This window comes from Bos grunniens, chromosome 16 (genome assembly GCF_055505025.1).
Source record: "Bos grunniens cultivar Pamir isolate PY7600 chromosome 16, Bosgru_T2T1.0, whole genome shotgun sequence".
Taxonomy (NCBI): domain Eukaryota; kingdom Metazoa; phylum Chordata; class Mammalia; order Artiodactyla; family Bovidae; genus Bos; species Bos grunniens.
In genome coordinates this window covers 54,391,350-54,414,656 of record NC_141180.1, presented here as the reverse complement: position 1 = coordinate 54,414,656, position 23,307 = coordinate 54,391,350, and the positions used below count along the sequence as shown (strand labels likewise).

Genomic DNA, 23,307 nt, shown 5'->3' with positions numbered 1-23,307 from the left:
AACTCCCTCTCCCAAAGCAGAAAGCACTTTTGGGGGGATGTTTTTCTCCCACACCACCCCTCTGGGCACCAGCTCTCAACACGGCCCAGTTTGTTTTTGTATCTCCTAATTCCCCGGGGGGGGGGGGGGGAAGCAGAAGAAAGATGGAGTCCATTCATACCCAGAGGGCCTCTGGGACTTTGACATGAAGAGCCAGAATCATGGCATGCTTAGGGTATCATGAGGATTCTTCCTTGCCACGTTAAGTTCATTATAATGAAAAAGCAATCACAGCAAAGGGTAGATGTGAGTGAGACCCTGATGCGGCAGACACAAAGGGATGAGGTGGGGGGCAGGCGGATCCAGGTAATTTGGTTGGAGGCTGACACTGTTGCTGAGCAGGCATTTTGCTCCTACCAGCCTCTGCGCTTAGAACCATGTGGACACTAACACCTGGACGTATGTGGCACCTGAGCTACCCGTCTCCCAGATGCCGGAGGTGGGGGACTGGAGAGGCAGCCCTGTACTCGGCTCACATACTGTGTGCTGCGGCTCTCTGCTTTAGGAGGAAGAACATTTTCTGGAAGGAGGCGGGGCCAAGCCTCAGAGACAGCAACCCCCGCCCCCCTCACCGGCCCCCGCCCTGGCTTCTTTGGTGGGAAATAAGCACTTACCTGGTAGTCTCAAGACACACCCTCAAATGGGAGTGAATGGCGGCGGGGAGGGGACAGTGTCGTGTGAAGAGCTGAGACCTAGCCCACAGGGATCCCGGGAAGGCTGCAGATGGTGGGGCTGGTGGTGGTTGGGGGGCTTTCCACAGTGAACTCTCGACTCCCCTCCCACTCAGCCACCCATGCCATCAGTGTTTGAGCTGGCCAGGTGGAGTTTAAGCATGAAGCTCATGAAGACCAGCCTTAGCACCAAACAACGTTATGATTACCAAAGCCCTTTACCCAGGTGCCCAGCTCGCGGCTGATGCTGGTCAGGCACGCCCATTGCCGCTCCCTCCCTCTTTCAGCCTCTGCTTGGGGTCCTGTGCTGTCTCCAACCCCATTCCCCCGGGATCACTGACTCTGCCCCTCCCTGCCCACCAAATCCACTCCACTATTAAAGTCACGCTTCAAACTGTCATTTTCTTTTTAATTTTTAATCAGTCTGTGTCAAGAAAAAACAGGATTTGATCAAGCTTCCAGCTCTCACCACTCTATCAGCATAGCAATTTTATGGATGAAAAAAAAAAGTTTTGTTTGTATTTGTCTGAAACCCAGAGGAGAAAAAGAATCAGCTCCACAGATTAACATGTATTTGAAGAGACATTTCGGGACTCAGGAAATGAGTTTATCAATCACTTTTTAGGAACGACACCCAGTGGGCCTAGGGAGGGTGCGGTGGGCGTGCTGGATGGACTGATGGGTGAGGCAGCCAGGGGACCCCCGAAGCAGGAGGGCAGAGCCGTCCATCTTTGGAGCCTGCGGGCTTTGCAGGACAAAATAAAAGGGGTAAAATAATTCAACCTCATACTTTATCTGGAGGAGGACGAATGTGTTTCCAGATAGAATTTCTGTTTTGGAAAATTAAATCTGGCTGAGTTTGGGAGCGGGGGCAACAACTCTTAATAGTTAAAAGGTGAGGGGCTCACAACTGAGATAAACTATCAAGTGGAAGCTTTTAAAAATGCTGAAACGAAACATTACCTTGGCTACTTCTCCACCATGACATGTATTTGAACACACTCTGACCATGTGTAAAGTCACAAGCTTTAGCCAATGCCGTGGATCCATGTGCTAGACCATGAATACAAATACTGACGATATTTCACCAAAGGACAGCACGGAAGACAGGAACTCTGCCTTTTGGAGAAATTTCCAGAAAGCAGAGTCTGCCTGAGTCTTTCCTTTCCATTCTCGGTGGAACTGCCACGTCCCGCTTTAATCTTGCCTTGCGTAGGGTTGTCCAGCCAAGAAAGACTGTCCGAGGGACACTCGAGAACCTTCCTTTGGGAGCCTGCAGGGGGCGCTCTGCTGCTCTTCCAGCAGCTCAACACAGACTTCCCGCAGAGGCTGAGCCATCCGAATCTGGAGTCCAGAGACGGTTCGAAGCGGATTTTAGAAGCGATTTAGGTAATGTGACATGCTTTCAGAGGAGGCGGGTAGTACTCGTAAGTCGGTGGGAGGTGATATTTGGTGGATATATGCGTGGAACCGTCTGTCCCATGTTCGGCAGCACGAGATGCCCTTAATACCTTCATCCAGGACTGCTCAGGGTTCCCCCTTATCCTTCTGTTCCTCACTGGTCTTGGCAAATTCTCAAGTCTCCTTTTAAAGCACTGCCGCTGCCGTTTATCAGCCTCACTCTTGAATCCGAGATGCACAATATGAGTCACTGTCCCCATGTTGTTGATAGATTAGAAAACTTGCTCCATCCCCCCAAGCTCTGTCCTCCAGAGGCCTCACTCCAAAGTACACGGTTCCCATTCCCAAAGGGGTAGCAGAATCATCAGGACTTTTTCCAATTATGGATCTTCTTCCATTAGAGGGATCTCTGTAAAAAGAGATGGTTATTAAACTGCAAAGAAAGAGATGATTATCATACTAATACACTGAAAAATACTGTGACGATCTGCAATGGTGAGCCTCAGTAAAATAGAGTTCCTACTTCCCTGGTAGCTCAGATGGTAAAGAATCTGACTGCAGTGCAAGAGACCCAGGTCCGATCCATGGGGTCACAGAGAGCCCGTCACGACTGAGCAACTAACAGACACACAAATCAGTAAGAAGAAGATAATGCTAAGTTCCATGTATCAGTAAACAGGCAAATAAACCAACACCTCTGTACATCATTAGCTGGAAAATCTCATATCCAGATCATAAAAATTAAACTGTTAGGCTTCAACCGTGTGTCCTAATGGTAAAGGTTACAAGTTCAAGTACAGAGTTCTCTATGGGGAACCAGGAGACCCCTGCGTCTACATAGTTAATGCGACTTACTGCCAATATAAGCTGGAATGAGTGCTTTCATTTGTAAAGTGGTACTGGCACTCCCTCCCCTGGGAAACGAGCCCTATTTAATCTGAGGCATTTTTATTATTTTACCATGATCTGCAGCCTGCTTTTCCTTGCAGTAGCAAGGAAGTAGTAGTACCTTCCTTCTACTTCACACCTGGTAAACTTAGCCTGTATGTACCCAGAACTTCTCCGGGGTGGGCCCTCATGCCCGGATTTAGGCCTTCCCTTTTAGCATGCATGTGTTACCTTGATCCTGAGCACCACTTTCAGAAGTCCTGCCTAATTAAGGGAGAGAGAAGAAAAGCATCCTGGATTACACGGATGCTATGAAAATCAAGTTCTGCCCACCTAGCCTTTCTACTCTGGATGGCTTGGTGCTCTTTTGTGCCTCCTGAAATTTCAGTTAATGGGCTGATCACTTATGAGGTGATGATCCTTCCTTCCAATAACTGGCCTTGCCCACGGCCTCTATGTACAGCATGCAATTTCAGCTGAGAGAGAGGGAAGCTCTGATTTGACTCTGAGCTGGGAGCAGGGTCGGGGGGTGGGCTGCACAAGGATGGCTTGGACTTTGGGGCCGATGCTTACCATCTGCAATGTCGATGCCTGGGCTGGTGGATGCCACCTCCCCCACCGTGCTGGGAGCTGTGTCAGGGTTGTCGGAAGCGGGGTGGGTGCCCCCTTGGCATGTGGGAGGTGAATATAGACCCTGGAGCAACTCCGAAGAGCCTGAGACACTGTCACAGGTCTCTGACTCCCCCGGGCCCGTGTCTGTGTCCCCTGAGCCAGGGTATGCTGGGGGGCTCTGGTCGTCCACAGGTAAGGGGCAGCCCTGGCCCACAGAGGCCAGGTACCCGGGGCCTAAGGCACTGAAGCCGCCGCTCACAGCCTCATCATAGGACGGGAGCATGACAGGCACGCCATCCACCACTACGAAGTCGGGGTCGCTGCTGGAACTCCTGGGAGGTCCCCTGTGGAGAGCAAAGCAGTGCCAAGGTGACAGGTCGCCCCGGGAATGAGGCCACAGTGCCCACCCACTGCAGCTGGGGTCCTCAGGGCAGCGGAGCTGGTGGTGCAGGACATGCAGCCGCCCTGCCGGGTCCCCTCCGGCAGATGGTGCGTCCACCAGGGCCACGCTCCAGATGGGACAAGCTTTTCTTCTCCTCACTGGCCCCTGCTCTGCGCCTCCCTCTTGCCCTTCCCTGCCCCTCTGGGCTCCATCGTCTCCTCGTGCTATAAACTCGTGGACAGGGGACTGTGTGGCCCATTCCAACCAAGCATCCCAAGGTGCCCTGCAGTGTCCCCTGCTGGAAATGGAATAGTATCATTAAGAGTTTGGGGAAGGTGGACCTTAGGTGCCCCTGTCAGTTACCGCTGCACTTAGGAAGCTTCCTGTTTGTTTTCTGCTGTGGTCTAAAACTCGCTCATTTTCAGTCAAGACAGAGAAGCAACAACAGGAAAAAAAAAAAAGGAACTCTTTCCAGGTCTGTGGGCTCATGGTCACCTGAACCTAAGCTTCACCATGCTGCCCAGAGTGGGGGTTTCCCTTACCCTGCCATGCACTCGGCTCTGGCCTTGCCCTTGGTCTCCGGTCCCCTGCACCTTCCAGACCTCAGGTCTGAGGCCAAAGTCTCAGCTCAGCTGACCTCTCTCTGCTCCTGGGCCCTAGAGGAACTGGGGAGGCTAGTAAGTGGCCAGTGGGACTTGGTTCCTTATCTTCTCTGCTGGCAACTGGCGCTGAGGGATGTGGCCAGAAGGTAAACGATCAGAAGGAAGGACAAGTCAGCTGGGTGGGCAGGCCACGAACTCCTGCATGCCGGCCTCTGCAGGAGCTCCGAGTCTGAGGACGAAGAGGGCTGGATGCTGGTGTATGGGACAGAGGAAAGCGTCAGGCCGTCTCTCTCTCTGACATTTGAGGCCACTGGCGTTTTGGAGCATCTTGCTTAGAGATGCTGGTAGGGTCCCCTTGTTCCACCACCCTTAAGGCCACACAGAGACAGGGGGAAATTACAAAGCCCATACCCTACTCCCAAAGAGGGGGGCTGGGAGGCAAGGAAGAGTCTGCTTCAAATCAGGGTTCTCTCCCCTTCCGTGGCCCTTATGAGTGGATCCTGGATCCGCCAAGCTCCCCTACTCCTCAGCCTGCACAGTCTCACGCTGGCCTCCTGTCTCACTTGGGCCTCCTGTCTCACTTGGGCCTGCCTATCTTTTCAGTCCCTTTCAGAAAGCTGCAAGCTGCCCAGGTCAGGGTGACCCCAAGGATGCCTCTGTTCTCCATTCTCTCCACAACAACAGCTCTCACCAGGGCACCCATGAGCTGTCAGCTTCTCCCTCGCTGATTCCAGCCCCACAGACTATCATCAGCATCTCTTCATAGCCTACAGCTCTGGGACCAGGAGAAAAACAAGCCAAAACCCCTTCCTGGACCTGCCTGAGAATCTTATGATAAATTTGCATAGCTGAGATCAGTTTCCACACAGCTAGAGAGTAACCTATGGAGGAAATATTCAAGGAATTGGAAAAAAAAAAAAGTATAGTGAGTGTTAGGGATCATTTAAAAAAACATCTTAATTTTAGTCTGTATCCTGGAAACTCGGTTCCCAAGCCTATGTAGAAAAATAGCTCTATAGGCCACATTCAAATACTCCATGTACTATAAATCACAGTGTATAGTTTAGCTTTCTCCTTGTAACCCCCAGGCCTTCTTTAGATAGTCTAATTGCTCAATGATAGAACACTGTCTCTTAACTCATAAATAATGTGAGGACGGAGAGTGCAGGTGACGGGTTCGAGAGGAAGGACGGCTCTGGCATTTCAGCAGGGGCTAGGCTGTGGCCCCAGGATGGTGCTCACACACTGTGTGTCCAGCGAGGATGCAGGGGCCCCTACCCCTACCCCCCACCTAGCACAGCTCCAAGGCTGGAAGAGTGGGGTGCCTTCAGGTCATGGGGCCCCTGCAGCCAGGTCGGGGGGCACTGCTTTGTGGGATGAGGCCGTTCTGGGGCACGAAGTTGAGGGGAAAGGTGGGATGCTGTCTCTAGCAGCCCTGCCTGCTTCTCTCCCCAACATCTGGCTGGGAGTGTGAGCGTGGGTTTTCTTGGAGGGCTGAGTGGGAAGTGGTTAGTCCTGGAAGCCGTCTTTGCTGGAAGAGTGGTACACATGCCCCCAGCGGCCAGCCTGTCCCTGTGGGCAGACACATGCCCTTGGCTGAAGCCTGAGGTCCCTGTGTGAGAAGACTCTGACGTGGGCACAGGAATCCACGGGGATATGTGATGCCTTTGTGAATCAGGGAGCCCTGGCTAACATCCTACGATGTTCGGTGGCCCACCTTCCTCCTCCTTATGTTCACAAGCTCATCTGGGTGCTTCCTAAATGACTTCTCCTTTCAGGAACGGTGATCCGCCAACAGCAGTGCTGGGTGGCTCTTGGTTTTGCAGAGCACTGGCATGCTTGGTTCGGGACAAGTGGCTGGCACCAGAGGGGAAGGGCCACAGCTGCTCCGGGCACTGAGAGGACCAGACCCGCCTCTGAGGGACTTTGATAGAGTCCTCTAGGTGATGACGAGAGTGAGGATGAAGACACTTAGCCCAGCTCACTGGTGCAGCCGAGGAGGATGGAGACCCACCCCACCTCCACTCTGCCCCTGCCCACAGGTCCCACTCTGAAAGGTCAGATCCTACCTGGAGGCAGAAGCGCATCAGCCCTGCCCTGGCCCCCAAACAGAGCCTTTTTCCTTCCTGAGACTTGCCGAGGTTTTGCACACCGGTTTGGAAGCTCTGTTGGGTCACGCACCTTGGACCTCGTCCCTAATTAGTTCTGTGTATTTCTTGTCCTCCTTCATGGCCTGGAAGCTCTAAGGTACATAACTCAAGAGCCACGGGCACACAGTGGGCAATGGGGGTGCCCCTGGGGGTGGGGAGGCGTGGGGCGTGCATCTCTGACTCTGCTCCCCTTCTCTGCACCCTGTACAAGGCCTGCCCTGAGAATGTCTAGCCAGGGAAAGAGGGCGACAGGGGTTCATGGTTGGAGGGGGAGAGCGAGGCGGAAAGAAGGAAATGAGTCTGTCTCCACCTTGCACAGACCCCAAAACCTCGCAGGAAGGCATGTTGGCTTCCTCCCCCTACTCCCCTCAGATGCTGGGCTCTGCACCCCTCGAGGCTGACCATCCTTTCTCTCTGCTGCTCTAGGCAGCTGCACTGCGCCTGGCCTGGGTGGCTGTGGGCTGCCCAGGGCCGCGGCACTGACCTTGGGGGAAAGTGGGCCTTGAACTTGGTCTGGAACATCCTGGCCAGGATGACGAGCAGCAGCGCCAGCAGCACGCTGGTTGCCGTGAATGCCACGATCTTCCACGTGGTCAGGAGGGTCTCATGGGTGCTGGGCCACGTTTGCTCTGCCGGAAGAGAGAACACAGCGGCTGTGAGGCTGCCGGGCTGTGCTGGGCGCTGGGGTGCCCACACACTGATGGCTGGGTGGGCCCCCTCTCCTGCATGGGTTCATGTGAGCATTGATGGGCCTCCACGTGTGCTGTGTGAGCGAATGCTTCCCCCACGTGCCACATCCAGGGGGAAGGTGTGCAGCCATCAGCTTGGGGCAGGCAGCCATGGCTATGCCTGGAAAACACCAGGGTGAGCAGGCAGGATCGGGGCAGGCAGGAGACAGTGGTGTACTGGTGCCCAGGTCTTCACCACGGGGTCCCTACACTGATGCTCTGAGGCCAGTGGTGAGGATGGTTTGCTAGTCATTTGTTATCAAGTAGGAAGCACTGAATGTTCACTGATGCTGAACATAGAAGGACTGATGCTGAAGCTGAAGCTCCAGTATTTTGGTCATCTGATGCGAACAGACGACTCACTGGAAAAGTCCCTGATGCTGGGAAAGATGGAGGGCAGAAGGAGAAGAGGGCGTCAGAGTATGAGATGGTTGGATGGCATCACCAATGCAATGAACATGAACTTGGGCAAACTCCGGGAGATGGTGAGGGACAGGGAGGCCTGGCATGCTGCAGTCCATGGGGTTGAAAAGAGTTGGATACAATTGGGTGACTGAACAACAACAGGAAGCACTGAAGCTTGCAAAAGGCTTATGTTTTTGAAAGTGAGAGCAGGTCTTGCCCATAATTATATCATCTGTGTTCTGAGCGTAAGAGAAAGGCAGAGTCTTACATTGCTTGGGTCACACCCTGAGCTTGTGTCCTTGTCCGGGGAAGGGGACAAGGCTGGGAGAAGACAGAGTCCACAGTGGCTGGGTTCTTCCATGGGTGCTGGGGTCTAGGGACCCCATTCAGAGGGTCAGCATATTAACCTGGGCACGGGTGGGTTAATGCTCCCGACCGGGGTCGGGAAGCATCGGCCACATGGAGCCACAAAGATGAACGTCTACATCCTGTTCCTAAGCCTGTGTGTGGGCGAGGAGGGCCAGGGCCCAGGACATGCCACTGGCTGCTGTGTGTCGTCTGGACCTGGTCCAGGGACGCGCTCCACGTGCTCACCTGACTTGACGCAGTAGACCTGGTAGGATGGAAACCACTCCCCGTACTGACAGGTGATGTACTTGTAGTCACTGGTGAGGCTGTAGCCGGGGTCGCAGTAAAACTCCACCACGGTTCCGTGGTTGTAGCGCTCGCAAGGTCGCGGGTGGCAGATGAAATCGCCGTGACTCACCATTGGAGGTAGCGGACAGACTTGGGCAGTTGGGGAGAATAAGAGTTTCAGAACCACATGCTTATCCTGTCTGGACCCTCAAAACAGAGATCTAGCTCGGAGAACACCTCACTCGGAGATGCGCTTATACACGAATCATCATTCTAGTGATGCTGAGCTGTCTGCAAGATCGTCCCGACTCCTGTCCCTTCACGTGAGGTCAGACGGAAGCCTGTGACAAGATTCTGAGCACGTGCGGCTGTCATACGGCATTGTAAGTTACATCGTAAAATAGATGTTCATCTTCCATGGCAAAGAGTATGCCTACCTAATAGATAGCATTAAGCTCCTCTATTAATAACGCATGCTATTACGTGCCAGACAACCTAGTAAATAAAATTAAGATATTTATGGGCAAAATCATCACCGAGACTGAGCTTGTTTCTGCAGCTACAGGAGTAATCTGGGACTATCCAAATCCCTGGGTGTCCCTGACCTGATTCTCAAATGTCCCCCTGGAATTTGGACAATGCCACACAGGCGGCTCCGTGCAGGCCCAGGCCACAGCCTCCCCATCACAGACCCCCCGACTAGTGGGGGTGAGGCCTGGGCCCTGGGCTTGGTTCTGCCACCAACATGCCACGTGACCTCACAAAGGTCACTTAACCCAACTGAAGCCTTGTTTTCCTCCTCTGTAAAATGGAAGCTTATTCTGCCCTTGATAATTTTTTTTGACCCTCACATTCTATGATTTTTAGGGGGAGAAAAAGTTGGTTTGTTTCCTCTCTTGAACCTGTCAACTACCAATTGGCACTTGCCAAGGGCATTTGCCAGTGACTGAACAACAAGATGGGCATTTGCCATCTGCCGCTGTGGAGACTGAACCCCGTGCTGCTGCAGCTGCTGACCTCCAACGCCCCCTGAGGGAGTTCAGGGTGGAGTGAGGCGCTCTGTGCTCCAGGGAATCTCACAGGACAGGTCTTTAGAGAGTTGGATATTTTCAGGAACTGATTTCATGATCTCGATTTTTGCATCTCTTCGTATCTAGAAAGGGCTTCCCTGGTGGCTCAGATGGTAAAGGATCTGCCTGCAACGCAGGAGACCTGGGTTCGATCTCTGGGTCAGGAAGATCCCTTGGAGAAGAAAATGGCAACCCATCCCAGGATTCTTGTCTGGGAAATTCCATGGACAGAGGAGCCTGGCGGGCTACAGTCCATGGGGTCACAAAGAGTCATACGTGACTCAGCAAGTGACACTACCAGGGACCCTCTCATATCTAGAAAAGGTCTAGATTCCTTCGTGGCGACATCAGCTCCTTGTGACCAGCAGAAAACCTTTTGTAAAGTAAGCGCTTGACTGCACTGAACTCTTCCCTTCACCAAAATCTTATATACTGACCTTCCCCCACTGCCTCTTTGGAGCAGTCTCTCAGAGCTATCTCCGGGCTGCAGTCCTTATTTTGCTCCAAATAAAACTTTACTCAAAATCCTCATATTGTGTACTTTTTTAGTTGACAAATCCAAACTCTGGGATGCAAGATAAGAACAGTTCTATCTCTGGATCCAGAAAGATGGTTTCTGTGGAGTTGGTGCTTTTTCACCTCTTCCCACAAAGAGCTCCCTTTCCTCAACAAGAGGAGCTGCCGTGGCCCTTAAACACACCTCAAGAAACAATCACAGCCCAGACCATCGAGGCCAGCTACAAACCTACACCTGTGGAAACCGCTATGAGCTTTTGACCAAAACAGGGGAGAGTTAACTTCTGAGCCTCTTCCCAGGCGCACGCAAGCCCCGGCCAGAGGAGACGCACAGGCCGGCCTCAGCTCACCCCATGCAGTCGTGTCTGCAGGGAGCTGCCCGCCCCACTCGGGCTGCTAGAAGGCATGTCTGGAGCTCTCTTCTAGCAGCAACCCAGGCCCCCTGGAGACGGTCAGCTAAATGGGCCCACCTGATGGGGATGTTCCATGGTTTGGGGCCTGGAGGGTCTTAACAGACACTATCTCTCATTCTGCAAAGGATGCTGCAAGGCAGTTCCTGCTGGCTTTTTCCAGAGTTGGGGAGACAGAAACTCAGAGAGGTCAAGTCCTCCAGGAGCGGCTAGAGGAACAGGAAAGAGCTTGGGCTGAGTTCTGGCTCAACTCCTCACCAGCCTAGTGACCCCAAACAAGTCACTTCTTCCCTCTGAGCTTCAGTGGTCTCATCTGTGAAATGGGAGTGTCTGAGGGTTGGGAAAGGCTGGCCAGGCCTCCTTTCAGAGCTGACATGACGTAAAGTGGGCAGCCAGGGACAACCAGGATCCAGGGATCTACAGAGAAGGGCCATAATGAGGCAACTGCCTCTGCGGATGATGGGAAAACCAACGTGGGCAATGAGGCTCCTGAGATGAGCAGAAGCGGGAAGTCACTGCCGCCAGTGGGCAGGTGGGATGACAGTGCCTAGTGGCTGAGCTCCTGTGGAAGTTGGAGCTGTGAAGGTGTATCTGGTGGGACCTGGAGGCTGAGGAAGCTCAGACACTGTCAGAGATACGCACCCCTGCCCCCCCAACCCTGCCGGGGCAGAGAGGGTCAGCAGGAAACGCCCCAGCCTCTCCCCTGCCCACACTCCTTCTGGACAAAGCCAGTGGGGAGGCAGCTGACCAGCAGGTGGTAGGGGAAGGTCCAAGACAGTGTCTGAGGCCCACAGGCCCAGGGCATGCTCCATGCATGGTAGCTGGCAGGTGACTACACCTCAGGTCCCATAGGCGGACACTGGCAGAGTAGGGACCGGGGCTCTGGCTTTCCAGGGCATTCTCTGGCTTTCCAGGGCATTCCCATTCCTGGCAGATGCATGCCCTCCATAGAGCTGCCCAGGGCCGTGGAGTCCCATCACCTGATGCATTTCCAGTTCCACAAGTTAGAGCTTCTGCCAAATCCACTACCTCCAGGGTGTTCCATGCGCCTCTCCAGGAGGTGATCAAGGCAGCAGGAGAGGAAAGGGAAGGGAAGGACGAGGACAGCGAGAGAAAGACCAGCATTGTGAGCTGGCCTGGGATGCCAGCTGGGATTCGTAGCAAAGACCTCTCCTTCTGCAATGACTCTTCCATGAAGAACACAGTGAAGGGAGAGTGTCCACATGTATCCAGCCCAGGGAGGGGCCACCAGGCTCTCAGAGCCGCCTTCCTGGGCTAGGGGATGCCTTGGCCACCAGAGTTAAGGGGAGGTCTGATGTTCCCTCTGAGGTCAGGCTGACAGAGATATCTGCCTGACAGAGATGTCAGCCTGACAGATGTCTGCCACTTCAGCGGCCTCCAGGGCAGCCAGGTTCCCGTGGCCCCCAGGCGTCCCCCTCCTCTGCACCTCCACCGGTGCCCTCCAGCGCTGCAGAGGCTCACGGGGAGGCTGGACCTCTGCTGGGAGAGGAGGCCCTTTCCACGGTTAAGGGTATACAGCGCAGTAGGGCTCTCCTGCTAGGAGCCTTCCAGACAATCCTCAAGGGTCCCCCTAGGATGAGAAAATCACCAGAATATTTTCAAGGTCCTGAAAACGTCACAAAAGGTCAGAAGAGGCCCTATAAATATATGCAAGTGTGTTCTGTTGACTAAAAATTGTCGCTCTCCACTTGATTCTTCAAGAATGACGGCACTAGCCACTGCAGTCACTGATCTTCCACACCTGAAGGGAATTCAGGGTGGAGATCAGGAATGAGGCACTCTGTGCTCCAGGACAAACCAGCAGAACAGCCTTCAGATAGTTAGATATTTTCAGATTTTATGAGCCCAATGTCTTGCATCTTCTCACATCAAGAAAAGCATCAAAATCATTAATGGGGACATCTGCTTCTGGTGACTGGCAGCAAGCTTCTGCCAAGACCTGTGCTTGCCTGCACGCATCCCTTGTCACCAAAGTCACATATGTACTGACCGCCCCTCTCCTCTTCAGAACAGTTCCTCGGAGCTATCTGAGAGTCCATTTCCCAGGCTACAGTCCTCATTTGGCCCCAAATCAAACTGAACTCACAGCTCTCAGGTTGTGCGTTTTTTTTCTTTTTTCTGGTCAACAGTTTTCAGCAGCATTTTCCCTCACTTGGAGGATAAAGAGCTGTTCAAATCATCACCTGGACACTGAGGCAGGTGGTCCCTGATGTGCTGAGGAAGGCCTGGGCTGACTGGGTCCTGTATTCAAAAAAGGAGGTGGGTGGTACAGCATGTGCATTCGGGCATGGAGGGTCCCAAATTCATGTTCAAATCCCAGCTCTGCACTGCCAAGTCAGGGGGGTTAGGCAGTTTGCTTAACTTCTTTGGGCTTTAGCTTCCCCACCCATGTAGTGAAGGAAACAATTCCTAACTCCTAGGGTTGTTGTGAGGATTAGAAAGTGCATGGAACGTACGTAACACAAGAGTCCAGACCACAACAGGCACTTAACAAATAACAGCGCTCCGGGTCACTGGTGTCCAAACTCGCTGGGTGCCCAGGCCACCCTCCTGCGCCAGGCACTACCAGACCCTGTACAATCAGGATATCTGGATTGCAGCAGGTGGGCTCCAAACATGCCTGGAGGGAATCAGGAAGCATCTCACCAGCAGGTTTTCTCAGAGGCCAGATAAAAACCATCCAGGGTAGAGGCTTTGACTCTGAGAATGTCATAATCGGTTGCTAATAGAGATGTATTTGCCCCCTAAGTAGAAACATTTATCTTCACATTTTGCAGTGTTTCTAGCAATTGCACCTGGCTGGCCATCAACTTTGCTGAAAAGGAACCCCCTATGCATCCTGGTATGCACAGAAGGTGGGGAGTGTTCTTTTAACTTGGAAGTTAATTATAAACTTGGGAAGCTTATTTTAAAATAACAGTTTGGGGTTATCTTAAGCTCAGGGAACTCCTCCTCTCATCACAGGCTCTCACCATGGGGTTAAGGGCTTCCCTGGTGGCTCAATGGTAAAGAATCCACCTGTCAATAAAGGAGATGAAGGAGATGCGGATTCAATCCCTGGTTCAGGAAGATCCCCTGGAGAAGGAAATGGCAACCCACTCCAGTATTCTTGCCTGGAGAATCCCATGGACAGAAGAGCCTGGCAGGATACAGTCAATGGGGTCACAAAGAGTCAGACACGACAGCAAGTAAACAACGCCATGGGGTTAAAGTGAGTTCTGCTACCCCTGTCCTCTCTTACTGTCCCTGAGAGGCAGACAGGAAGTTAGCACAGAAACAGCACAGTAGTGCCTAGAATTTCTGGTTGATCAAAGGGCAACTGCCCTTCCTAAGCACTCGCTTAGGCTCAGTTGGAGGCTCAGGCTTAGCAGTTGCTAGTTCTAGGCAAAATAATAACCCGCGAAAACCCGTGGGTGGTGTGAACAAAAATTCTCCATCAATTCTATTTTTTTCTAAATGTTTCTCACAACTTCAGAAATTATTAGCAACAGTTATGGGTTTTGTGAAACTTGAAGTCTGAACCTTGGGTGGCTGCAGGCGGAATGCAAGTGAATTGGCTGAGGCTCGGCTGGAAATGGACCATAATTACTGTCTACCTGGAGTCACCACTCTGCCCCTGGCATTATGATGAGGGCGATGGCTCCTTCCTGATCAGCAGGAAAATTCCTACCTACCCACATGGCTGCAGAGTACAGTTACCACCATAGCTAGTCTCTTATGGGCTGGACTGAGGGGTGGAAGCTGGGGTGCAGGGCTCTGGGAACCTCAGTCTGCCCTGGGATGGCCAGAGTTGGGGCTGGAAATGCCAGGCACAGGCCTATGATTTCTCCTAAGTAAGCCCTCCTTCCCACCCAGCCTCCTCAGCACCCCTCCGGCAGCCTCCTCTCCCCTTCTTTAGGAGCCCCCCTCACCACCTGCTGAGTGTCCTTCCTCACCCACTTCTGGCTATTTCCACCTATTTAGGTTTAATTCCAGCACAAACACCAGCTTCCTCACCAAGCCCTCCGGACCACCAGGCATGATCTCAGAATTCCCAGGCACTTTGAACATTTTCTACTCCTCCTACTTACACAGATCTGTCAACTCTCTCAGAGCAGGGACTGTGTCTTGTAAACTGTCACTCCGACAGCATCCTGCACTATTTTTTAATAAACACCTGCGAATCAAGTGAATGAAAACTGCAGAGTCTTCATGACAAGCCAGAGGCCGCCTCCTCCCCCATCACTCTCCCACGGGCAAAGAGAGGCCATGTTCATGCCATTTCTGATCCCTGTTCTTTAGCAGGGGAAAATGTTGAGACGCGATAGTAAGTTAATCAAAGCTTCATGACAACAAAGCACAGCACAAAGATCGGTGTGCATGATGGCTTCCCAGTGGCTCAGATGGCAAGAACCCATCAGCCAATGCAGGAGACATGAGAGACGTGGGTGTGATCCCTGGGTCAGGAAGATCCCCTGGAGAAGGAAATGGCAGCCCACTCCAGTATTCTTGCCTGGAGAATGCCATGGCAGAGGAGCCTGGTGGGCTATAGTCCATGCGGGTGGCAAAGAGTCAAACAAGACTGAGTGACTAACACTTTCACATCCAGATGTCTTAGTAAAAGGCGACAGGGCTTTGCCAGTCCTGACTCTAAGAAATACACTGATAGATGTATGGCCGAGTCCCTTCGCTATTCACCTGGAACTATCACAACATTGTTAATACAAAATATTTTTGGTGTTAAAAAAAAGAAAAGAAAAGACATACACTGAAATAAAGAGGTCAAAGTTCCTAACACGTTTGGGACAAGGCTGTTTGTCTCCTCCCACGATGCACCTAACAGGTGTGCAGATCTGGGGCAATAGGGTATCTGGTGAAATGCATGTTTAACTTGAACATCCTTTAATGCATTTGGACAGCATTTAGAGCAGAGTTGTGGGGTGCTAGTTGAGGAAAGGTAAATGTGGGGGTGGGGAGAGAATTAAACCCAATGTTAGAGTAAAATTCAGCAGCTGCCAATCTGAGGCATGGCCAATGAAGCATGAGGCAGGGGTAGGGGGATGAGCGAGAAGATGCTCAGGACTTCCTCCTGAAACATGGGTACGAATGAAACTCGGGAAGATTCTATTCCTCAGCTGGAAAAAATCTCTGCAGGCTCTTCAAAGAGTTACGGAAGTTTTGCAGACCTGGCCCAGTGACGGCCATGGGCAGTGGCCTCCATGGATGGGCATCAGTGGGTCCAGGGTGGCCTGGCTGCTCTGTGCTGGACCAAAGCTCACACACCCAGACTCGGAAGGACTGCCCCTCTGGAAACCCACTCTTCAGTCTTCCCGAGAGAAGACAGCCCACCCACCATCTCCCCTTTATAGGAGCAGCCTTTACAGGGTCAGGAGAAATCAGATTCCTTCCTTAATATTACACAGCATCTCAGCAAACCCAGAAGAAGCCAGGGTTGAGCCCCACAGAGCCTCTCCGTGGGGCTGCGGTGGCACCTGGGGCAGGCAGTGCTTCCTTGAGGGACGGGCGGTCTCATGAACCACAGGGGTTTAAGTCTCTGGCTGCCCAGGAGATACAAGCAGCACCTCCAGGGCACTGGAACAACCCCAAATGCTCCCACACATTGCCGAGGCCCCTAGCATCACTCTTAGAGGCTCCTCCTGCCCCTCACCTTCAGCTCTGGCCCCAGAAAGAGCCCTTTCCACCTAGCGGCAGGATGCCTGGTGGTAGGGGGTGGGAAGAAGGAAGGGAAGGGCTGCCTTCTCCTACCCAAGTCACCAATTCCATCTCTCCAGCCTCTGATGGTTCCTATAGGGGACTCTTGGCCTCTCTGATGAGTGTGGCTGACCACAGGACATGAGGGTGGAGGGGTCAGAGGGCTCCACAGTCAGGCAACAAATGCCATCTTGTGTACGGTGGGCCCACATCACGCACCCACCCGTGTGTGGCTGGAGCATTTCCATTTGCTTACACGCAAATCAATCCCAAACAGCTTCCCTCCTGTCCTTCCATCCATTCGGGTCCCTACACCCACTGTCTGAACTTGGGAAAGGTTAACTAAGCCTATTGCCTGAGGGAAATGAAGCTGGAAGGAAAGGCTGATATATGTCTAAGTGCAAAAAAAAAAAAAAAAAGATTCCTCAAGCACCTCTGTCTGTTTTGCGTTATCAGCACTGGAGCACCTGCCTGGGCATAGATATAGGAAGTGATTTTACCCGGACAGGCTGTATTTCAGACCCTCTGAAGGAAAAGCCTCTTCACGTTCTTGTTCAAGTATCCTGCTTATAGTCTTTCACTCCTTTCTTTAATTTTTAAAAAATATTTACTTATTTGGCTGCGTTGGGTCTTAGTTGCAGCACATGGGGTCTTTTGTTGCAATGCACAGATTCTCTAGTTGGGGTGCTTTGGCTCAGCAGCTGTGACGTGTGGGTTTAGTTGCACTGCAGCCTGCAAGATCCAAGTTCCCGAACCAGGGATTGAACCCATGTCCCCTGCACTGCAAGGTGGATTCTTAACCACTGGACCACCAGGGAAGTCCCTTGCTCATTTCTTAATTCACTTACTTACATATTTCTTGGACCACCACTGAAACTAGATAATGATATTGATTCTGTCCTCCTGGGGCCTAGGAGAGACAGAGGATAAGTAAGTAAACAAATGAATATTGATGTGGCTGGAGGAGGCCTGGCCTCTGTCTGTTGGAAAAGACATCAACCCCACATTAAGTCTCACACACAGGAGGCGGCATGGGCAACCTGCCCCCAAGGGTCTAGAAGGCGCCTAGGACCAAAGGAAGCCGGATGTTCTTTTACACACAAGACGCCCAAATGTAAGCTGGTCCTGACAGGGGATTAGAGAACCAAGAGTACAAAAACTTAAAAAAAGGCCAGGCCACCTTGCTCCCTTTAGGGATGGAGAAGGGACAGAGGACAGTGGCTGTGTGCACCCCACAATGAAGAAACTGAGGATCCCCCAGAAATCAGAGCAGCTGAAGGCAAGGACCCTGATCTGGGACAGGTGGTCAAAGATGTGCGGGGAGGAACGTCCCGGGCAGAGGGTGTGACACACGAGGGGGCAAGCTGGAGGCTTGAAGGGAGGAAGGGATGGTGGCCATGACAGGACAGGGGAGGGGCTGCACAGCGAGGGTGAAGAGGCAGCCAGGGCGTGTGGGGGCGGCCCCCTGGGCCCCGTGGCAGGAAGCAGAGATTTTATCCTGAGTGTCAGGGACACTGGCAAGAGCCGGCATAGACCTGTCTTCACCAGGAAGCGCCAGCTCCTCTGTGGAAGCCAGGGAGCAGGGATGGAGGTGAGGAGGCTGTCAGGTAGCTGCTGCCACGACCGGGTGACAGAGGACGGTGGCCTCCTGGACCCAGACGTGGCAGGAACACAGTGAGAAGGAGAGTGATGGAATCTATTTTAGAACCCTCTGTTTCTACAACAGGACCTACTGAGAGATGGAGTTTGGGGCCAAGGGAAAAACCCAGGATGACCCCAGATTTCTGCCATCAGCACCTGGTAAGACGGTGATACTGTCCACCACGTCAGGTTTTTGTTTCTTTCTTTTGTGTGAAGTGAGAGGTAGTGAGAGTCTGGCTTTGCACTGGTTACATCTGAGCTGCCAGTGAGACAGTCATCTGGGTGTCGATCAGGCAGCAGGAGAAAGTGCCCATGGTCACTAAAGAACTCAAGCATCGGGGAGTTCCCTGGTAGCTGGGTGGTTAGGCCTCAGGGCTTTCACCGTCACGGCCTGGGTTCAATCTCTGGTCAGGAAACTGGGATCTCACAAGATACCCGGCAAGGCCAAAAAAACACAAAAACCCACATTCAGGAGTGATGAGCTTAGAGATAAGACTCAAATCCACAAGACTGGGTGAACTCACCCAGGAAGAGAAGATGGAGAGAAAAGAGGAGGGGTCCCCATCGAAAGACTGAGAAATCAGTTGAGGGAAAAAGAGACTGACTGGCTAAGCAGACTGGGATGGACCACCAAAACTAAGATGCATGCATGCATGCTCATTTGCTTCAGTCATGTCCAACTCTTTGAGGTCCCATGGACTGTAGCCCCACCAGGCTCCTCTGTCCATGGGATTCTCCAGGCCAGAATACTGGAGCCGGTTGCTATTTCCTCATCCAGGGGATCTTCCTGACCCAGAGACAGAACCTGTGTCTCCTGCAATGCAGGCAGATCCTTTACCACTGAATCACCTGAAACTAAGATAGGAAAACTTCTGAGCAGGAGGAGTAGTTTCCAGCAAGCTGAGAAAGATGGAGACAGGATAGGGACCCTGGATTTGGCCACATGTTAGTCCCTGCTGGCCTTGAGGTAAGTGATTTCAGTAGAGTGATGAGTGGCCAGAGGAAGAGGGGCAGTGTGAGCTGAGGAGGGTTGCGGTGGGAATGACAGAGCTATAGAGAGTCCAATGGGAGACTGGCTGCACAGGAGCAGCCAATAGGATGGCTTGAGGGCGGGGCGGGGACCCCGCCCACCCCCATAGGCGCTGTGGACCTTGGTTATATGTCTTCTATGGGAGCAGACCAACGCGGAGGACCAGGCTGGCGATGCAGGGTTGGAGGGGGAACGCAAGGGCATCATGAAGGTGAAAGGACCTCTGGTCCTGTGTCCATCAATGGACAGACTGGCCTTTGACAGGAGCGGGAGGAAACCAGAGCTGCACGCAGGGACGAGTGGATCAAAGCCAGGGTGGTGGAGATGTGGGGAACTTTCGGTCTGAAGGCTCTCACTCTCTGAAGGCAGTGTGAAGTGAGGCATTGCCTGGGGAGGGGAGACTTAAAGCTGAGAATTATACATCCCTTATCACAGTCCTTCACCCATTTATATATTTCATTATGTGCAGAAGAGGAAAATGAAGTTTAAAAATAGTCTGTGTGTCTCATGAACATTCACAGAAATTATTTTGGTGGGGGGGTGGGAGACAGAAGAATGTAGAACATGACAAGTGCTAATTATTTGTTTTAATCCTTCTGAGCCATGAGCCCAGGTATTTGGATTGCCTGTTTCCATTCTTAGTCTTCCAAAGGTCCGTGCGCCACCCAGCCCCCGCTGGTCCTCACATAGGGAGGAGCCAGCCCGTCACTGTGTGTCCCCAGATCAACCCCACAGGGCTGGTGCTGGTGGCTGCCAGCTGCTCCCACAATCCCATTCCCCTCTTCTTCCTGGGCACAGAGCTGTCTGCCCAGCATCCTTTCTTTCTCTGTGTTCTCGTCAATGGAATATGAACAGAAGTGATAAATCCTCCTCCAGGTCTGATCCACGGAACTCTCCCAAGCTTCTGGCTCTAGAATGAGACAACCCCCCAAAGGGTCCTTAGAAACTGCACCTCAAAAACAGCAGAGGCTCCACTGGCTCCTGAATGACTGCATGCAAAGGAGGCACTGGCTCACCCTCACACACTGATTTCACATGTGAAAATATGCTTCTATTTTGTTCAAGCCAATATTCTCTTTTGGAAACCTTGTTCTAGGAATGAGTCTACCATACATACAGTATGGAACTCACTTTCCTGCAGTTCACTGCTAAAAAGACGGGTACCCACCCTCCCTGCCATGTTAGCACTACATCTGAAGAGCATCTTGGTGATTTCAGTCAGTGGTCCTTCAACCCTGCACATCAGCTCTAACTGGTCTGGGGTGGGTCCTCAGTGTGGCCAGGTCTTCAAAGTTGCCCAGATGCTTCCCCTGGGTGGTCAGAGTTGAAAGCTGGGGAGATGAATTTTCCTCTGTTCTCGCCTTCTGGGATGGAAGGCTTACAACATGCAGTAGAGCCAGAGAATTAAATTGCTATGGCATCGGGTTGGAGTCTTTACTTCCATGAGACCCTTGTTTTCCAACTGCCGTCCATGGACCATCAGCTTTGGGATCAGCCAGGAGCTTATTAGAAAATGCATAATTTAAAGCCAAACCCCAGGCTTCCTGAATCAGAAACTTCATTTTAGAAAGATTCCCACGTGATTCACACACACAGTCCAGTCTGAGAAGCGCTGCCCAGACCTCGAGGAAGCTTTGTAGCTGAGCTCAGCGGTGATGAGGAGAGAGAAGTCACTCTTAATATAGACTCTGGCCCTCAGCTGGCCTGGCAGAGCATGGGGAGGTGGTGCGCCGGCTGGCGATTCTGTGTCTCAAGTCCAAAGGCATCACCATCTTAAGACCAGCACCATGATGTTGCAGCAGCTCTAGAGGAAGAGAGCAGGCATTGCTCTATCCACGGACGGAACCAGGCAAACCTCTGCCTTCAGGACTGCTGCTGGCTTCCAATAATCAGAACTGCCACTGTACTGGCTGGTTCCAAGTCTGGCAGTAATGATTCCAGGAAGCTGGCTGGCACCCTCCATGCCAAAATCATAGCTGTTTCCAAGGCTACGTCCAAAACCTTGCTTTCAGCTCAGGGAAAATCAATAAACATTATACCGCATGTAACATTTTCCACTTTGGTTTTGTTGTAACAACACAAAAGGCCAATAAATGTGTGCACTCAAGGAAGCAAATGAGGAGGCTGGACCTTTGCTTATTTCCAGATCGGATAGAACATTGTGTTGACTTGCTCAGAGACATGCAGACAGATGAAATTTAAGATCAGTATTATTCAGCAGCCCCAAAGGAGGGGTTCTGGCCTGCTTTTCATCTCAGAGTCACCACATTACGGTGTCCCTGAAGAAAGACACAATGCGTCTGATGAGGACCAGGAAACTTCAATGCCAAAAACAAAAAATATGGTTTCACATAAGAACCCCGAAGTGTGCCTGGTTTTGGAGACATACTGAAAACATGCAGGAGCGCACAGGTGAGGGAGCAGGTATAAAACCATGATTTGCTCTGACAGTTTCGGGCAGCGGAGGGAGGCTGGCGTCAGCATCTAAAGCCAACACGTGTTTTTGGGTACCGATGAGGTACTACTCTTCGTTCTTTGTAGTGACTTGAAGACCAGAGGCTACGCTGAGTTTAGCCTCACTCACCATGACACGAAAATAAATCACAAGACATCTGTGGTGTCAAAGTGTTTGGTTGTCTGGGAATGTCTTTGCAAATAGGATTCCTACTCTTGGAACATCTGATGGCTATCAGGGCATCTTAATTTTTTAAAAAAATCATCCAGATTTCTCCCACCAGAGGCAGGTTTGACTTTTTTAAGAAAAATTTAATTCTATTTATTTTTTTTTTTTGGCAGCTCTATATGGCATGTGGGATCTTATTTCCCTAATCAGGGATGGAGCCCATGCCCCCTGCATTGGAAGTTCAGAGTCTTAATCACTGGACCAAGGAAGTCCTTAACTTGAAAGGGAGAGAAATCCGGGGCCCAGGATGAAAAAGGTGTGTGGGGCTTTCACACAGATGGCCCAGTAGTAAAGAATCTGCCTGCCAATGCAGGAGACACAAGAGACTCGGGTTTGATCCCTGGGTTGGGAAGATCCCCTGGAGTAAGAAATGGTAACCCACTCCAGTGGGTTCATTCATGCCTGGAGAATCCCATGGACAGAGGAGCCTGGCACACTACAGTCCATGGGGTCGAAAAGAGTTGGACATGACTGAGCACGCACAGGGACACACAAGTTAACCCAGAAAGCCCATAGGGAAGCCAGCATTTAGGGTGGATCCCTCCCACCTCTCCTTGCAATTAGCAAACCCCTCCCGCTGAGAGATCATGCTGAATATACAATGTTGCCAGTGTATTTTTAAGTTCCTTTCCCATAAATTGGACAAAGGAACCATGCTGATACTTCAATGTATTGATTTTCTGCATTTCAAGCTTTTATCCCATAAATGTTTTATTAAATTTCTCATGCCTTCTTGCTCTTTTCTGTAATCAAATCCCAGCAGATGAAGGAAAACAGAATTGAGTAGCAAGTTCCTGATAATGGGAAGCCCTTCCTTATGCCTGGCTCCTAGCTGAGTGTGAGTGAATGTATGTGTGTACCCGTGTATACTTTTGTGTATGGTCCTATACCGTACATAGAAAATAAACAGCTATGTTTCCTCCTAGCACAAGTACTTCTAAGGCTTACACGGTATTTCTTAGTGTTCTGTTAAAAAAAAAAAAGCTAGTCTGTGAAAAGTACCACGCTCTTCTGACATCTGAATGTATTTGAAAACTGCTGGCTTAGAAGTTGTGGACAATGAAAACTGAAAAAAGGGGGGAAATTCAGCTAGAAGAACAGGAAAGGAGAGTGTGAAAAAGGCCAGGAAGGCATAACACATCAGTGGATGAACGAAAGACCCTAAGGCAGCCTTACATAGTGCAAAGCACATTTTCTTGGGTTCGAATCTTGGCTCAAACACTTAGGAGCTACGTGACCTTGGGCATTTCATTTAACCTCTTTCTGAAGTAGTTTTCGTTTCCATCATCTGTAAAACGGGAATAGTAACACCTACACTGTAGAGCTTTTATAAAAATTAGAACTAGTAGCTGTAAATCAGCAAGCACAGTGCCTGACACAAAAACAGATGCCTGATAAACAGACAGCTACTATTATTGGTAACAATCTTATGTATACATAGTAGTTACATTATGAGCCAACGAGAGAAACTACAAGCAGAAAAGACAACGACAACTTTCAACAAGCTCCTCCAGTGAGAGCAGCATACACGTACTGTTCCACTTCATCCTAACAACCATTCTGCAGAGCAGATGCTGCTATGGGCTCATTCACACAGAGAAAGGACCTGGGATTCAAGAAAGGGAAGTTACTTGTCAAAGGTCAGACAAATAAACAGAGCATCTAGGATCTGACCTGCAAGAAGGCTTACCCTGAAGCTGTGCTCTCTCCTGGAGTCTTGCCATGGGGCAA

General features: G+C 51.5%; 1 protein-coding gene across 4 annotated transcripts in view; it reads right to left on the bottom strand.

The window, feature by feature from the left end:
* Positions 1–1,110: 1,110 nt before the first annotated feature.
* Positions 1,111–23,307, bottom strand: part of SUSD4 (sushi domain containing 4) — a 133,811-nt gene continuing 111,614 nt past the window's right edge. For 2 of the 4 annotated variants that reach the window (XM_086345212.1, XM_086345211.1), the window contains 4 exons: positions 8,473–8,664; positions 7,230–7,374; positions 3,573–3,955; positions 1,111–2,520 (listed from right to left, as the gene is read on the bottom strand). In XM_086345212.1, coding sequence (XP_086201338.1) covers positions 2,492–2,520; positions 3,573–3,955; positions 7,230–7,374; positions 8,473–8,664 — 749 coding nt within the window. In that variant the 3' untranslated portion in view covers positions 1,111–2,491. Of the gene's footprint in view, positions 2,521–3,572; positions 3,956–7,229; positions 7,375–8,472; positions 8,672–23,307 lie in introns of all 4 variants that reach the window. The other 2 variants (XM_086345208.1, XM_086345210.1) reach the window with 1 other exon arrangement.